Source organism: Gallus gallus, chromosome 1 (assembly GCF_016699485.2).
Source record: "Gallus gallus isolate bGalGal1 chromosome 1, bGalGal1.mat.broiler.GRCg7b, whole genome shotgun sequence".
Classification (NCBI taxonomy): Eukaryota; Metazoa; Chordata; class Aves; order Galliformes; family Phasianidae; genus Gallus; species Gallus gallus.
Window position 1 is genome coordinate 40210860 of NC_052532.1, and position 18863 is coordinate 40229722.

An 18863-nucleotide genomic window follows, 5' to 3' on the forward strand; every position below is an offset into this window, starting at 1 on the left:
CAGAGTCATTGTGTGCGATTTGGCCTACAGTGGGCTAGTGGGCACTGATGGGGCTAAGGCTGATCTTCCTCACAGAAAAACAAACAGACCAGCAAACAAACAACAACAACAACAAAAAAAAACAACCAAAACAACCAACTAAAAGCGTATATCCATGTTCCTGTGACAGTTTTCAGTCAGACTGGTTATTTTCAGTCAGAATTTTCAGTCACAATGAGGCTAGGCATCTCACAGACAGGAAATACAAGACAAACCTCAGGGAGTCTTTTTTTAAGTACTGAGAGCAATTGTGTGTTACCACAAAGTAAGTGTTCATTTGTACAACACATGCCATGCTGCCAGGCACTCAGCAGTGGCATCTGATTCCAGGGCTGTCAGGAGGTCACAGTGTTTACAATCCCCATAAGCTTCTCTCTTTCATTTATCTTTTAATTTGTGCTTGTGGACTCTATTGACAGCAATTGCCCTGTCACCATGGTCACAATGTATAAGAAAGCAATGTTCTCAAAAGTAATCTCTAAACCAGAACTGCATTTTTGATGTTCTTGCTTTGTTGGCATGCTGTAGCCTCTCCAGGGCAGTAGGGAAATGTTCAACATTTCTCTGCTTACTCCTTCAGGTGCTTTAGGCTTTGGGGGGGTTAAATACGTTATAAGTGAGTCTTGGATGCTAATGTGCTGCTTGGGGCTGTATTACTGCAGTCATAGGGAGGGAACAAGCAGCACTGTGCTGCATGCAGTGTGGGACAGGCTAGCCTCACTCACTGGGCAGAGAAAACAGGCTCAGCAGGCCACGGGAACATGGTGAGCTCCTTACATCTGCAACAGAAACAAAAGGAGCAATCAGCCTTCATGTTTATGAGCATGGAGGTGACCTAATAAGTGTGGAGGGACTCTGAAAATGTGTAAATCAAATTCTTCATGCCTTTTTTTTTTTTTTTTTGGTAGGCAATGAAATTGATTTCATGTATTAAACCCACTGTAGTGAGTATTTGGACTAGCTCTCATCTAGTCACTGCTGTGCCAGTGATGCGATACACTCTTACCTTCCTTTTGTACTAACTCAGCAGTAGCCACAAAATACGTCTGAGAAGCTGGTGTATGTTTTAAGCTCACACAGTATACCTACTTCATTATAGTCAGCTCTTCTCAAAGCAAGAGTGCATTTCAAAATAAACACTTGAGTGTTATATGTCACACAAGTTATTAAGTAAAAAATAATTTTTCTGTCTCTTTTCAGTTTATCTCTGAGCAGAATACTAAGTTCCTCTTCACTCAAGCAAAACTCATTGGTGGTTTCTGTCTGTCTGTCTGTCTATCATTTGTGGATGTGGTTTAGGAAATGGTATTTGCTGTAATGATGACTTACTGCAACCACGAAAAACTCTTCAAGGAAGAAAGAAAAAAAGCGATTAAATTACAAATGCTTTCTGCAGAAGAATTTTACTAAGATTAAAAAAAAAATAAAAATCAGATGTGGAAAAGCGGCCAACATCTGCGTCAAGAGACCTGGAACCCGAAGTGCCTGACGCGTGAGGTATAAGGGTAAACATTCCCGGGTTCCTCTCTCTCCACCGGCCTCTGTACACCCACGGGGCTCCGCTCCCGGACAGCGCCAGCCCTCGCCCGCCCCCGAGCCCCGCAGAGCCGCAGCCCCAGAGACGGCGCCAGGCCCGGCCCGGCCCTACGGGGCCCCGGCCACCAGCCCGCCCCCGCTCGGCGGGGTCCGGACGCGTTGCTCCACGTCGCTCCCCAGTGCGGCCGCTTGGCTGGGACAGCTGCGGGCCGGGGGCCGTCGGATCCGTCGTTGGGCTGCCCCGTTGGTCACGGGGGGGCCGCCGCGGGCCAGGGGCTGCTCCGAGCTTTAATTAACGAAGCCGTGCCGTGAGGCCGCGCCATGGGGCTGCTGGGCAAGCTGGCTGTGCTGGCGGTGCGCGGCGGCGCTGCCCGGCGGTGGCTGGGGCGGCCCTGCGCGGGGAGCCGACCGCTGGCCCGCGCCGCCTCGTCTTCCCCGGCACTGGGCCAGTACGGGGAAGTGTTCAGGTCCTCGGTGGCGGAGCCCGAGAAAGTTTGGGGAGCTGCCGCCGAGCTGATCCAGTGGTCCAGGCCCTGGGCCAGGGTCCTGGAAAGGCGCGGCCCGGGGAGCGACTCCTGGTGAGTGCGGGGCACAGCGGGGAGAGCCGCGGGCGGGCGGGGCTGCACGAACTGCCCGAGGCAACCAGCCCGCCGGGTGGGGGGGGGGGAACACGGCTGTAGAGCCCAGCGGAGATTACGATTACACTGGCTTAGTGATCGAAATCGGAGTGGAGGAGTGCGTTGGAGTGAAGGGGGTTTGACATAGACCTGCGTGTGATGCAGGTGGCTGGGCGTGTGCCTGGTGCACCATGTGGGCTGCGGGGAGCGCGGGAGCCTGGCCGCGGCGGAGGTGGGCAGCAGTGTGTGTGAATACAGAGACTTTCGGGGTTGTGCCGTGGTAGGCGTTGGCTCAGTGGGTCGTTACTCTGACGACGTGGTTAGGGCAGTGTGTTCGTAGTGTGCTGTGTGTGGTGAATGGCAGCCTGCTCCAAGACAGAACTAACGTCCTTCTTGTAAAGTGCAGGAGAGGATTTTCAGTACTTCTTCAAAGGCAACTTGCCTGCTAAAATTTTGTCACGACCGCCACAATCTATTTTTCAGCAAGTTTACCTCATGCACTTCGATGTCCTCTCAAGGAGAAGCTCATACAGGATAAAGAAAGCAAGGCAGGATGGGGGTCATCTTGGTCACATCAATGTTCTTTGCTTTTTTTTTTTTACGTTTTTCTGACTGGGTTTTAATTTGAAAATACTAAGCTTTCTCAAAACGTAATTAAAACTATTAATCACTCTGAATCTGTCAAAATGAGGAGACACGGAGCCGGCAGTGTGAAGCTTACATTCTCACTGGTGGCTGTGGTTAGCAGCTCTCCCAGTGAAAATTGTTTCTATCTCTTAAGCTGAATGTTAAGCAGCACCCAGCTGGGATAAATCTCCTTAAGTCAGCGGGGCTACATAACAGTCAGGAGTCTTAAAATGGGTGGATAAAGAGACCTGTGGTCCACTGACCTGGGTTTTTGAGGCCGTGGCACTATTCCGAAAGGGCAAGCAGGGTTGCCTGCACAGTTAAGAACCACTAAAGCTCCTTGTCATGCCTGAAAAAAGTGATGAAAAAGTTGTTGCAACAGGTTATTTTTTAAGAATTAAAGAATATTAGCAATGCTGGTGAGCACAGTTCTATTGTTCAGTCCCATCAAACTAATATAGCTTGATGTGGTAAGCTTGCTGGCTGGAATTGACGTGGTTCAGCCTTTTTAAAGCATTTTGGTTTCTTAGGTGGGATAATTTGTTCTCATGACAGAGATACCTGGATTAAGTTATATGGGCTGAAGTCAGATTTATCTTCCAGCAGTCTTTTCTGACCTTCCGTCTCACTGGTATCTTTATCTCTGTGGATGCAGATAGCCACAGACTGAAATCATCTCACCACTGTATGCAAGTACCTGAAGGGTATAGAGTCAGGCTCTTTCCAGTGGTGCCCAGTGCCAAGACAAAAGGCGGCGGGCAAAAACCAGAAGACAAGAGGTTCCCTCTGAACACCAGAAAAGAATTCTGTGCTGTGTGGATGACAGTGCACTGGCACAGGCTGTCCAAGAGGCTTTGGAGTCTCCTCCTTGGAGATCTTCCAAAGCTGTGTGGATATGGGCCTGGGCATGCTGCTCTGGGTGTCTGTGCTGGAGCAGAGTTGGGAGCAGGTGGACCCTGCCAACCTCAGCCATTCTGGGATCCTGTGGGGTTTTACAAAGGTGCACGTCTCTGAAGAGTCAGCGTCAGGCCCTAATTATTGTTTGGATGTCAGATATCTGTTGTGGGTAACAAAACTTCAAGTAATTAAAAAAAAATAATTCTCTATGTCATCTTAATGCTATGTTCTTCCTTTTGTTTTCCTTCATGTTATGAGATATTGAGCTGCAAGGGATTCCAGAGTATTCTGCCTGCGAAGACTCAGATGGTTGCCAGCATCCTCTGTGCTGCACAAGACAAAGGATATATAGGCTCTTTGGGGACAGGACTGTGTTTAAGAGGGAAAGAAGATAGAAGAGCCTCGTTGAGAGTACTTTTTGAAAAGAAAACAAATAAGACATAGCAGAACTGAACAAGAGGCCAGGCTTCAGAGAATAACTGTTTGCTGATCTAACAGAGAAAAGATGTGGTTCTGGTTCTGTGCTTTGCCTGGGAAGCAGTTTATGGAACTTTGAAGTAGCATTAAGAAAGTCGTTTGTGTGCTTCCTGAGTTAGAAGATGTGTCGGATGCATGTTATTAGGTGAATTAATGTGTGCTTTATTTTCAATATCATTGTGTTTTGTTGCTGAGCCTGAGACTTAGCGAAACAGACACTGTATATTTGCTGGTCCCTTTTATTTTACTTGAAGACAGTGGTTAGCACAGCTGAAACTTCAGCTTCTAATCCCAATTCTGCTTCTCTAAATGCTGTAAGAGCATAACAGAAATGTGAGCATGCCCTAGTGTGCTTTCTTTAGACTCTCCTATTGCACGCACCAGGATTTGTCAGTGGGATTCCAGGTGGGAAGAAAATACCAGTTTAATGCTAACAGTGGTGAAACACTAGGGCAGGTCATTTGGGTTAGGTTAAGCAGGTTTTTTGTTAGGAATGGTAGAAACAGTTTTCCCTGACTAGGGCAGGCTGAGGGCAATTATACAAGCTATGTTTTTCTGTGATTCTAAGACATAGGCGTAACATCAAATCACCTTTGAACTTTTGAATGTTACCCAGATGACTATTTGAATGTTGCTTATGCTTGTTAAAGTGTGGCTAGGTCGATTAACATACTGTTATCTTAAAATATCTGGCAGTTGTAGAGGTTTTGTCTATCACTTCATTCAGTGTCTGTTTTGCCTTCATCTAAACAATTTAAAAGAAAGCCATTTGATGCCTGGAAACTCAGGCTGGAGAAGTGCTGGTGCCCTGCATGGTGTCACAGGGTTTTAGCATAACACTTTTTTTTTTTACAGTGTAGATTTTTCTCTTGCACATGTTCTGGGTTTATTCAGCACCCTTAGTGTGCATTTTTCTTAACTATCATTGCTTCTGAGCCACTGAACAAAGACTGAAAATTCTCTGAATACTGTTAGATTCTGAAGATCACAGATATTATTAGAAATTAAGACATAACTTTTGAAAGTTTGAGTTAAGTGATAATTATGTGTAGCCTTCTTCAAGGCTATACTTATTTCATTACTATTGACAGATGAAAACTAATTCTGAATGCAGTAAAAAACATTCCCGGGTCACTTATGGCAGATATTAAGCTCTGTGTAATTGAAGTCCTGTTACAGAAGACCTAGCTAACTGACTTGCCCAGAGTAGGAGGACATGAACAGAGCTTTCTTGCCCCCTTCTATTAACCTTAAGGGTTAATAGCAGCAGTCATGTTGAAGTGTAGTTAAAGGAGAGTTGGTGCATGCTCCCAGCAGCAGAGGGTGGGAGGAGCAGAGCAGCAGGCCCTGCAAGGCTGCGGCAGCTCTGCAGGGGCTCACAGTGTCCTAACGTGATAACTGCTGAAATCACTACACAGGTGTATTGTTTGAGGAAAGTTATTCGTCACGTGGGTTATCAAAGGCTACTGCTTTCAGGGATCATAGAATCATAGAATTGCTCAGGTTGGAAAACACCTTCAAGGTTATCAAGACCAACCACAACCTAACCATACTACCCTAACTCAAACAACCCTCCACTAAATCATGTCCCTGAGCACCACATCCAAACTGTTTTTAAACTCATTCAGAGATGTTGACCCAACCACCTCCCTGGGGAGCCTATTCCAGTGCTTAACAACCCTTTCTGTAAAGGAGTTGTTCCTGATATCCAACCTAAACTTACCCTGGCGCAACTTGAGGCCATTTCCCCTCATCCTGTCACGTGTCACCAGTGAGAAGAGACCAGCCCCGCTCTCGCTGCAATCACCTTTCAGATATTGGAAGAGAGCAATAAGGTCTCCCCTCAGCCTCCTCTTCCCCAGACTAAACAGCCCCAGTTCCTTCAGTCACTCCTCGTAGGGCATATTCTCCAAGCCCTTCACAAGCCTTGTTACCCTTCTTTGGACCTGCTCCAGCACCTCAATGTCCTTTCTGTATTGAGGTGCCCAAAACTGAACATAGTACTCGAGATGAGGCCTCACCAGTGCTGAGTACAGGGGCAGGATGACTTCCCTAGTCCTGCTCACCACACCATTGCTGATACAAGCCAGGATGCCATTGACCTTCTTGACCACCTTGATACACTGCTGGCTCATATTCAGCCAACTGTCCATGAGTACGCCAAGGTCCATTTCCATCAGGCAGCTTTCCAGCCACTTCTCCCCAAGCCTGTAGGGTTTCCTGGTGTTGTTGTGACCAAAATGCAGGACCCGACACTTGGCCCGATTGAAACTCATGATGGACAGGAAGCAAGAATTATCAAAAAGAGGTAGATATTGGCCAAATTCAAGTAAAAAAAAAAAGAAAAAAAAAAGTTGCTGTGAAGCAAACTGTTGCATTGTTACAGCCACATGTAAATCCTGCTGTGGTGCTGGCAGAAGAACCCTGCCATTTTACTGCAGAAAGCTCTTCAAGGATGAGCTCTTCAGAGAGCCTGCAGCCAGGCTCCTTTGTGCATTAGACTTGTTACTGTTTGCTCTTCTTATTTCTGTTTTACTCTTCCTGGGCTCCATTTGCTGAATGTTACTCACTTCTCAGCATTAGGAATGTAGTCTGGAGGAATGATCTTTGATCGGGAATTCAGTTTGCATGCTGTGTTGAAAGGAAATGTCTGGTTAGCAACAGATTTGCATTTTACAGCCCTGCTTGTTATGGCAAAATTTGCTTGCAGCTCTTATACCCATCCTGCAGATTCGTCCTGTATCTTTCTGCAGTCTACTGGAATATTGCATTTTCAGTTCCAGAATTCTTTCTCAAATCAGTGCCCTTATTTTCAGGACAGTGTCCTGGTTTTATGCTGACGTTGCTTTCGTGATAGAGCTTATTCAAGAAAATTGATGTTCTTCAGAGATGTTCATCTCTTTGGGAGTCACTGAACGAACAGAAATTTGCAGCAGCACAGTGCAGCTTTTCAAGGCCAGGCAGTGTTTATTTGCTATGCAAAGTGGGGCATTCCAGCACAACCCTGTGTGACCGTCAGAAGACCTGTGGCTGTGGCCATAGCAGGTCAGCTATGCACTGCTGCCTTCTGGAATCATGGCAGCCCCTGCTCCTCCCTCCCTCTGCAGAGCTCTCATTGCACCATCTGGATGCTGTGGGGTTGCTTTTAACCCTCAGCCTCACATTTTTCACAAGCAATCATTGTAAAACACAGGAGTATTGAACTTGTCATGTATCTTTCTGAGAGTCCGAGCTCTTCTATTCTCTCATGTTTTCACCATTCTTAAGTAGTTATGCATGATATTGTGCAGATGCTGTGCTCTTATTCCATTAGAATGATGGAATCATCAGGGCTGGAAAAGACCTCCAAGATCATCCCGTCCACCTGCCACCAATATTTCCCAATAAACCACTTCACTTACTGCAACATCTAGATGTTTCATGAACAGCATTGTTCCTATCATCCTACAGTGATCTGATATAAAAATCCATGGATGACCTGAATCCTACACAACTATTATGACAGCAGTACAGAGTTTTCTCTGTGTTTCCTGAAGCAACAGAGAATCTTTTATTGTCCACTGATTTTTCTTTTATGGGAAGGGCTTTATGGTACGGCATGTTTGTCTTAGTTTCAGTGGGACAGAATGGTTTTCTTCAGAGAGTCTGGTATGATGCTGTGTTTTGGTTCTAGGAGAAAAATGATGTTGATAACACACTGATGTTTATAGCTGCTGCTAAGCAGTGCTGTACAAAGCCAAGGCCATTTGCAGTGAGGGCCCAAGGAGCTGGGAGGGAACAAAATTAGGACACATGACTTAGACTGGCCAAAGGGATATTCCATACCATGTGGCATCATGAGGAAGGAGTTTTGGAGGGGGTGGGAGTTCATCTGGCTCTCTTCCACTGCTCAAGAGGCTAGCTGGGCATTGGCTGGGGGCTGGTAAGCATTTGCTTGTGCATCAATTGTTATATACATTCTCATATACATATGTATATATAGTCATTACTATTTTCCTTTTCTCTATCTTAGTAATTAGTTTTATCTCAACCCATGAGTTCTACTTTGCTTTTTTTTTATCCCAGTGGGAAGGAGCGAGCAAACAACTGCGTGGTGCTCAGCCACCTGCCAGGTTAAACCACAGCAGTGTGTTTGTTAGCTTCTTGGTCCTCCACTTCTCCTTATCAATGGCATTGTAAAGGAGTCACAGTAGAAGATTGCTACGTCCTGATATCCTTATTGTTCTGAGCTTAATAATTGCCATTCTTTGACAATAGGAACTAATGTATGCCATCTGTGCATATGGATATTTGAATAATACATCAAATATGCTACTTTAGAGCAGGCCTGTACTATATGGGAAGGAAAGTAGGAAATGCTATCTTTTAATTAATAGTGGGTTACTTTAGGCCATCTGTTTTTGTTTTTTATGTTACAACAAGGCATTATGACAGTGAGCATCCCCATAGCGTTTTTGGAAACTCTTAGCCCTATCTTTTTTGGTGTTGCTCTTCTTTTTGCTGTAGATAGATACCTGTAGGTAGAAAAACACAAAGGAGAGCATCATTTTGAGTAAACTTCAATTCTTCTGTGTCATCTTCGCTAACAGTCATCATAGCATATGGTGCCTTCTGTGTTTTCTTGAGGATTGTGGCACACTTGAATTTTCTTTTTCTGTGTGAAATTGCAATAAAAGTAAAACCTGAGTTTGCGCAGGTGCCTTTTTTTTAATTAGAAGAGATTTTTCTAAATGTCTGGCTGTTGAAGAGACTGTGACTCACACTACTTTATAGAGGCTTTTAAGTCACTGATGTAGACCATGGTAATGTCAAGTGCATTCAGAGTATCAGACACATTTATAATCTTTTGTGATTGTTGGGGTCAGTTTCACTTGGATACAGATGTGTGCGTGCTTAACTGTTACTGCCAACGCGTGAATTAGAACATTTTGTGTCTTGAGCCGGTTTATCATAAAAAAGATACGTGTGCATGCCAGTACAAAGCAGTGTAATAAGATATGTTCATAATGTCAAACTGTTTTACGTGAATGCATGCCTTGTTCCCTGAAATCCTGCTATAAAAATCAAAATGATTGATGCAAAGGAAGTTAAAGCAAGATCAAGTGTAGCAGATTATTAGTTAAGTCAGTTAAGGTAGAAATATTTACACTTTTTTTTTACTGATTTCAATAATGGGTTTATTTATATTTTCCGTAAATTGGGTGATTCTAGAATAAAAAAAGGACTTCCCTGAACTGAGTGTAAAGTTTTGATCTCTACTTCAAGAATCACCGCTGTCTCAGTTCTGGGAAGATTGCCTGTTATGTTCTTACCACTTCTTTTTTAGGTTTGTTGGTGGAGAGCTGAATATCTGTTACAATGCTGTTGATCGTCATGTTGAGAACGGACGAGGAGACCACATTGCCATTATTTATGACAGTCCTGTAACAAATACCAAAGAGAAAATAACTTACAAGGAACTCCTTGAACAGGTACGTTTGAGAAAAACCTTGTTACTGGAAATAGGCTGGAAATATTGCACAGCAGGTGGATATTACGGAGGTAGAAATGGTCTATCTTTCTAGTTTATTCCTTTTGCTGTGCTTGGTATTGATTTGTAAGCTTCACTACTTGCATCAAATGAATAGTGTATCTGAGAGGTTTTGATCTTTTTTTTTTTTTTCTTCTGCAGTTAAGTATTTTTTGTTCTGGTTGGTTACATGCTGAACTTTTCTCTCTTGAATTTCTTTTTGTCTTTTTGTCTTTTTTTCTTACTTCCTGTGCATGAAGGAATGCAAAGTACTTGTCAAGCCACGTAACAGTAAGTTGTGGTGATGAACAAAAATGCCACTATGGCAGAGAAAAAGGTACATACCTTGACTGTGGCTGTACATGATTGAGTGTAAAAACAAATCCAACATTAGCAGGAAGCAGCTCTAAGGAGAGCTGCATTGCATCTCTGCTTGAGGCTGCAGTGGGAGTGCTGATGGCCCATGCTGGTTCTCTGTATGGAAGGTTCGAGGGAGCCAACAGCTTACCTTTAGCTTACCCTGACCTAGAATAGTGGGATAACCATCTGATTCTATCCAGAAAGGTGTAGTCAGACATACGTGCAGAATTTGTAATTCTGTAGTTTGTTCTCTTTAATTAAAAGGGAGTGTTATCATGAAAGGCAGGATTTGAGATTAATAACTTCTCTCACAGCTTTCTGGTCAGTTCTTGTGGAACTTAACTTGGTTCATCTGGTCACTGCTGGACACCAGAAAACAAAAATACTCACAAAGATGTTGGCTGAAAATTGCAGATGTATTTGCTCATGTGTTTTGTGTTGTAGATTATTTATAGACTAGGAGAGATTTTGGGAAGAGGCACACCTAAACATTGAGGCTGTGGCTTACCTTGTTTGGCTCACATCCCTCCAGTGTCACTTGTTGCTGTGTTTTCAGTCTGCTCAGCGCAAGCTAAATGTACTGTATGCTAGAGTTGAAATAGACTTTCAGTGCTTTGCATGTTTCACTACAGATCGGTGTAAGTGTAGACTATACATATGAACAGAGCAATACCCTGGAAAGAAGCCTTATGCTTTCTGTCTTGAATTCCTTTCTCAATTTAAAATAGGCTGACAGTGTAAATCTGTGTGCAGACTGTAGTCTGAACTGTACCCATCCAATGAATGTTTAGTAGTCTGTAGCCATTAAGCTGATATTTCAATGAGAATATCTTATCAGATAGGGTACCTGTTCAGAATGTCCATACATGAGATCAGCATTTGAAGTGATGGAATTCTTTCTGGCTTTTGCTAACAAAAGAGAAGTTCATAGGTGGATTCACTAGAAGATATGTAGAGTAGCTGTGAGTCACAGACTTGGAAGATGCAGAACTTTGTAGCGAGTTGGACAGTATGTCCAAGGATCAAACACATGATAAGGATGAAAAAAAAAGAAAATAGGTGCTTGGTTGGAGATAATATAGCTTCTTAGGGACGGTAGGGTGGCTTGAGCTATGTGCTCAGGATGCCTGTTGTTTTCCATATTATCCTTTTTACTTGTTGCATAGCAGTTCATATGTAAGAGCTAGAGTGAAGGATAGACTGTTTGATGGATTAGGATTAGGCTGGCTGGACTGCAGCCAAAGGGCTTGTGATCAGTAGGTTCTGTGTCAGGGTGGAGGATGGTCACAAGTGGTGTCCCTCCGGGGTTGGTCTTGGGACCAGTGCTCGTCAACATCTTCATTAATGACATAGACTGATGGCATAAAGTGCGCCCTCAGTAACTTTGCAGACAGCACCAAGCTGAGCGTTGCAGTCAATACATTGGAAGGAAGAGAGGCCATCCAGAGAGACCTGGACAAGCTGGAGAAGTGGGCCCATGAGAACCTAATGAAGTTCAGTAGGGCCAAGTGCAGGGTGCCGCAATTCGGTTGGGGCAATCCCAGGTACTTATACAATCTGGGGGAAGATCTCCTTGAGAGCAGCCCTGCAGGAGAAGGACTTAGGGGTCCTGGTAGATGAGAAGCTGGACATGAGCCAGCAGTGTGCACTTGCAGCTCAGGAAGGCCAACTGTGTTCTGGGCTGCATTAGAAGAAGAGTGGCCAGCATGGAGAGGGATGTGATTGTGCCCCTCTACCCAGCTCTTGTGAGGCCCCATCTGGAGTACTGCATCCAGGCCTGGGGCCCCCAGTACAGGAAGGGTGTGGAGCTCTTGGAGCAGGGTCCAGTGCAGGGCAGCTGAGATGATCAGAGGGCTGGAGCACCTCTCCTATGAGGAAAGGTTGAGGGAACTGGGCTTGTTTAGTTTGGAGAAGAGAAGGCTCCGGGGAGACCAAATTGTGGCCTTCCAGTGCTTGAAGGCAGCGTATAAACAGGAGGGGGAACTGGCTGTTTATGAGGGTGGATAGTGACAGGACAAGGAGGAATGGTTTGAAACTGAGACAGGGGAGGTTTAGGTTGGATATTAGGAAGAAGTTTTTCACACAGAGGGTGGGGACACACTGGAACAGGTTGCCCAAGGAGGTTGTGGATGCCCCATCCCTGGAGGCATTCAAGGCCAGGCTGCATGTGACTCTGGGCAGCCTGGTCTGGTGGTTGGTGACCCTGTGCATAGCAGAGGCATTGAAACTCGATGATCATCGTGGTCCTTTTCAACCCAGGCCATTATATGATGCTATGTCTCTATGAATTAAAGTCAAGCACCACTGAATTGTAAATAATTGACAGAAATTTTGGAAGCTTGTGGTTGTTTAGTGTCTGACCTGTGGAAAAGTTTGTGCTTTATTTTTTTTTTAAGGCAGAGCTAGAACATAAATATTATAGGACAATTTGAGCATTTCTTTGTTGTTGTAAATGACAAGATCAGTTGATACACTCTACAGCCACACTTGGAACGCTTTGGCACTGTCACAGTTTGTTAAAGTGAAATTTTATTGAGTGCATAAAATTATATTGTATTAATTATTTGCTGTTACCAACGGAATGCTGTAAATGCAGAGAGTAGGACTTTGGAAAATTGGAGATGTGGTGGTCTCTTGAGAGTGTACCAATTTGACTTATTTCCTGTACTGGTGCTTGTTAGAGGTCTTTAAATGAGGATTACAGTGTTGAACTGATACCAGTGCAATGGGCATGAAAGTTTAAGCTTTGTGTGTGCCTTGGGATATTCTCTAATTCCAGTAGTGAGATGACTGGAAAAGATAATGGAGACATGAATTCTTGTCAGAAATGCTGCTGAATCTCTGTAGTGTTAGTTACCCAGAAGAAATAGGGAGAGATGACTTCTGTTCATTTAAAAATAAACTTTCTGATTGTGTTGGAAAATGCTACCATTTTCAGGTTAAGGCATAGGTTGTTATGTTTGTGGAAACAAACCTTTTTGTTTACATGACTGAGTTATTTTCTGTAGGAGGCCCTTGCTGAAAAACATCTCAAGAATTTGAGTATCATGTTTGCAGATGCTGACACTTGACAGATGTTTTACACAAAACCAGTATGATTTCTCTTTGTCATTGTTTTCAGTAACAATGCACAGTTAGCGTGCTGAATTTGGTTCTATAATAAATTCCTGAGTGCAGTAACCTCACAGGATTACTGAAAACCAGCCCTCCCTCCCCCACAGGCTGAGTCCCTGGCAGCACTGAATGTTACAGAAACATGGATGAGAGACAAGGCTTTCAGGGTTATCAACATTGGGTTAGAATGTAATTTATTTTGTAGGATGGATTTTTTTTTTATAATTACCCACTCTTAAAGCATTTCCTTCTGAAATCGCTGTATTAGCCATTGTCAGGTTGTAGCTGTGTCTGTCTTGCTCTGCATCTCCTGTACATATGACTGAAGTATCACCCAGATTGCTTTGCTGCCAGCAGTCTTTCTTATTCTCTGTGCTTTCCTCCATGTTCTTTCTTTGCCTTCTTCCTATAGAAATGACCAATTCCTTTCATTTCAAGACATTCATTCTCAGACTGCACTTAGAGATCAAAACTGGAATATAGAAAATCCTACTGAAACTGACAGTCTACCTTTTTATCCTGATTGTTACTGCAAAATTATCTTGACAATATTATGTATTAGTCTTTTTGTTTAATGCTGTTTTTCATTTTCTTATTCAAATTTCAAATGTCATTCTTCAGTGGATGTCCTGGAAATATTTAACTGTGCTGTCACAGAGGTAGCTCTTCAGAAATACCAATATCAGTATTCGGAAGGGATGATTCTGAAGGGATAATCAGACATTTAGAAAGAGTGGTGTCTTGGGTTTTTCAAATTCCTCACAAAAGGCTTCCAAATCATCTTAGAAGTCTGAAAAAGTAGCAGGAACTTGATCTTCCTTGACTTAAGATAGCTATACTGCTTCACGTTGGCATCGGTGATGCCTGCAGTAGTATATAATTCGGTGCAATACTGGCAGATGAATGAAGCAAAGCCGTGCTGAATTGATTGCTGAGGCTCCTGACATTTCCTCTATATGTGGTTTGCTGGTTTTACTTTGGAATAGGTTTAGTTTGAACCAAATGCCCCATGACTCACTTCAAAGCAGTATGAATCTATCTGTTCCACACATCTTTTCATCCTTGACTTGTAGATGCCTTTAGAAAGCTCTGTGCTTTCCTTTCATGTATCTCACTGCTGCTTGATTACTCTCACATTCTGTGTGGATACTGGTGAAATAATGACATGTAAGGGAACCCAGGTGCTGTAGGAGTTTTGCAGAACACTGTTGTGTCCCTCAGTATTCCTTCTGAGGAAATGTTTGTCTAGAGCTCCTCTCTTGTGTAGGGTGGATGCTGTGGCATCGCTTCTGATCAAACACAAAATCCATGCTGAGTTGGTAAGTGTTACAGAATTTCCATCTCCTCCTCTTCCTCCTCCCTTCTAGGAAGCAAGTGCTCCACAGCCAGTCTCCCAGACCAGGAAGGAAAATGGACAATATCTATGCATGACCCAAAAACTTTCCCTTGATCCAAAGAACATGGTGACATATGAATGAAGGAGAAATTACTTCAATTTACTGTAATCCCAGCAGCTCTTTGCCTGCATTAGAAAGAAACAGAAGTCATCCCAATTTACATTTTTTTTTCTTGTTGATTGTGGACCAATGTATGAGTATCACTGCAGCTACTCGGTAAGTCTCTTCTGTACAGCAGTTGAGAATAGAAAGATACTGAGGGAGAGGCTTCTGTGCAGAAACCTGGGAGAGTTGTATTACCATAGAATCATAGAATGGCCTGGGTTGAAAAGGACCTCAAAGATCATCAAGTTTCAACCCCTCTGCCACGGGCAGAGTTGCCAGCCACTAGACTAGGCTGCCAAGAGCCACATCCAGCCTGGCCTTGAATGCCTCCAGGGAGGGGGCATCCACGACCTCTCTGGACAAGCTGTTCCAGTGCTTGAGTGAAAAACTTCCTCCTAATATCTAACCTCAATCTCCCTGTCTTAGTTTAAAACCATTCCCTCTTGTCCTGTCACTATCCACCCTCGTAAACAGCTGTTACCCTTCCTGTTTATATGCTCCCTTCAAGTACCTGGGAAGCCACAATTTGGTCTCCCCGGAGCCTTCTCTTCTCCAAACTAAACAAGCCCAGTTCCCTCAACCTTTCCTCATAGGAGAGGTGCTCCAGCCCTCTGATCATCTCAGTGGCCCTGCACTGGACCTGCTCCAAGAGCTCCACGCCCTTCCTGTACTGGGGGCCCCAGGCCTGGATGCAGTACTCCAGATGGGGCCTCACAAGAGCTGGGTAGAGGGGCACAATCACCTCCCTCTCCCTGCTGGCCACCCCTTTTTTAATGTAGCCCAGGATATAATTGGCCTTCTGAGCTGCAAGTGCACACTGCTGGCTCATGTCCAGTTTCTCATCCACCATTATCAAGGCATGTGCAGCCACCAGGACTGTCCTGGCACACAGGCAGAACAGAGTTAAGGCAGGTGGTTTCAGTTGGAGATTGTTGCCATTCAGAACTTCTCTCACATCTCAAAGCCCATGAAGAATCGTTTTTTCGAGACATTACAGCTCTTACAGTCAATCTAGAGCCGTACATTGCCTTTCGCAACTCTGAGACCAGTGTGCTAATTCATCCAGAAACTTCCTAAACAGTATTCCCATGCTGAATACACATATAGAAAAGGAATATACTTGTTCAGGTAGACATCTGGACCACTGAATTTGCAGTTCTCACTGCCTGCTGTGGCAGAGTGGGCCAACACATGCAGGCGTGTTCCTGCATGTCATCTTTTGAGAGTCTGGGGTTTGTGTGTTACAGATGTGTGCAGCACCGTGGGCATGCTTCTCCCTGGGCTGTTGCCTGTTGATCCTGGAACCAAGGACATAGACAGTTTCATGAGCAGTGGGCTTGGTGGAGTGCTCTTCCCTGCCCTGAACATCTGTTCAAGATCTTTATGACTCAAGATCTCTGCACACGCACTGTTCCACCTCTGAAACTTCACTGTCCCACACATTCAAGAACGTGGTCTTAATCTGCTTTTAAGGAGTGCTGCATTGCTTGTCAGTCTTCCCCTCCTTGACTGGGAGCTTGACATTAGCAACAGGATGGTGTCTTGGCTTGGCAGACTATTGCAGCACTGGGTAAAGGAGTAATAGAAGACTGAGAAACTTAATCAGCATGTGGGAACAACAGCAAGGACAACTTTTTTGGTAGCCTTGGAAGAACAAGAGATTAGAGAACCTAAGAGGAGAGGCATGCATATGTGACATGGCTCTTTTTACAGCAAAATAAGCACTTTGGGATGTTTCAGAAGCTCTCAGTATTTGAAGAATCTTTTTGTGTTTAGCCTATGATAAAGGACTGTACTCTGTTGATACCCAGGCATTGTTTAACCCAGTAAGGTTTGGAATTCCTCTTTTCACCATTTGGAGTGAAATTTTCATTTTAGTATCTTCTAAACAGAATTCTTATGTGGGCCAAAACTGCATTTTGAACCACCGGGGACAGCCAGCTGGTTTGCTTCAGAATGGCACAGTGGCTCGAAACCTGAACTGCTAATACAGATATTATTTGTTTGGTGGCTGGGTGAAAATAAAACATGCTCACTAGGGCCTGCATTTGATGTAAGTGTAATTTAAGTTCAGATCTTCAAATCTGAGTCTGCTTCAGTCTCCTCTTATATCATTTGTCGAAAGCCATTTTATTACTGAAGTGTCAAATATATTACGGCAATAGAACCATCTTAAACTTCGAAGAAAAGCAGAGAAACAGCATTCTGGTAAGGGAAATAACAACTGTAAAATCATGAGTGATGAAACATGCTTTCTTTACGTAAGCCATAAATGACAACATACTGTAACAAACTGGGAAGTTTCATGGCATTTAACAGTTTTTTGAAATGTTCATACTCTACTTTTTTTTCTGTTTTAGAATGATTGCTTGAATGTTTCAGGGTTTCCACATCAATCCTGAGGGCAATGTAAACATGTTTTATGATGTTCCGCAATCTTCCAAGAAGTTGCAGGTGGAAGCAGAGTTTTATGAGAGTTGCTCTGAAAGTAATGCCTCCTATTTTATTATTTTGGCCCGTGATGTCAGAGGTGGATGTTGGTGGTATGGCAGTAGAGGTTGAACCTTCCTGCTTTGTCTAGAAATGACTAAATGCCAGTGGTATGGCTATAAATTCTAGTTGTGTGCATGTCTAAGCCTTGTTGATTTGTTTTAGTGTATTGACAGGTATCAATACATCTAGAATTAAAGATATTTATTCTGATAATGAGCTGTATTTAACACGAGAGGGCTATTAACGAATGAATTGCATACATTTATATGTGTTTGCAACTTGGTGTTCTGATGACTTTGCCTTACATGCATATTCTGTCTTGTGGCTGAAAATAACAGCAGGGATTTATATGGTGTTTATAAAAAAGGGGGGCTTCTGATGTGAGCATGCATACTTGGGTCTGCTCTGTTTCTGTTTCCTTAAATCCTCAGGCAGAGGTGTAGAAATATGCAGAGTCTGATTGTAGATGAGCAGTGTATTTAATGTAAACGCAGCTCAGATGCATCTGGAGCTCTTGGATATTCCTATCTCAGGCCACAGAGATGTGTGATTCCCACTGAACAGAGAAGCAGTGAGGTAATGCTGTGCCCCTCTTTAGTACAGGATGTAATTGCACCACGTTTTCCTGAATGTGACCATAAAAGAAAGAACTTAATGCCTAGAAATCACTGAAAGTAACAGTGATACGAGGATTTAAAATGTTAAACTTAATTAAAATAACTCCTTAAGTAGAAAAAACTCAAATTTGAAGAATAATATAAATGAAAGTAAAACATTTTAAGGCAAATGTGCTCTCCTGACTTGTGCACCCTTGAAAAAGAAGAACTTTCCTTCCTCTCCTACTAATACAAGATTTACCTAGCCTGTTCCCATTGCTTGCGTTATTTGCTGTAAACACTTGAAAACATCTTTTTGCTTGAGAGGCTTGGAAGTGGGTATTTTCCATTCTAAAGGCAGTATCCCCTTGCTGCTCTCAGGAGCCTGTCTTCCCCTTCTTTTCTTCCCAGTCTTACAGTACACAATGGAAAAAGTCTTCCACTAGACCTAAACTTAAAACCTTACCTGTGTAATATAATGAATACAGAAAGAATAATGCGTTATAGGTCAGGTGTGAGGTGTTTGTATATGAGTAGATTCACATTGCACTGATAGTGAAACAAATTAGAATCTCGTACTTTCTAATATTTATTAAGGAAAAAAGTGTTACTATTGAGTAGGAGTTCCCCTGTAAGACAGAGCAACTGCTTTTCTCTGAATTTAGACTTACATATGTATTCTGATACCCCAAGAACTTCCCAGACAGTTTAAGTTATTAGTCTTATGACTGATGTAAAACTACTGCAAACAAAACTCCTGTTCCTGTTACTTCTAGTTGGTCTGAGGATTGCACTGTTCATCAACTTTCAGTGTCTTATTGGATTGTCTCCTTGATGTCCTGAGTCTGTTGACTGTGGGAAAAGCTTTTAATGTGTTGTGAATGTTTTGTCAGTACAGGTGTCCAAGTTAGCTGACTGTCATGATCAGACATGGTGTGAAGAAAGGAGATCGAGTGGTCATCTACATGCCCATGATTCCACAGACAGTGTGCTGCATGCTGGCATGTGCAAGAATAGGAGCCATCCATAGCCTGATTTTTGGTGGATTTGCATCAAAAGAGCTCTCTGTTCGCATTGATCATGCAAAGGTAATACA

At 43.5% G+C, this 18863-nt stretch overlaps 1 protein-coding gene across 1 annotated transcript in view; it reads left to right on the forward strand.

Moving 5' to 3' along the window:
- Positions 1 to 1699: 1699 nt before the first annotated feature.
- ACSS3 (acyl-CoA synthetase short-chain family member 3) overlaps positions 1700 to 18863 on the forward strand; it is a 78061-nt gene continuing 60897 nt past the window's right edge. Inside the window, 4 exon segments of the mRNA XM_416118.8 lie at positions 1700 to 2153; positions 9520 to 9664; positions 18666 to 18683; positions 18685 to 18855. Of these exon segments, the coding sequence (XP_416118.3) occupies positions 1897 to 2153; positions 9520 to 9664; positions 18666 to 18683; positions 18685 to 18855 (591 nt within the window). The 5' untranslated portion in view covers positions 1700 to 1896.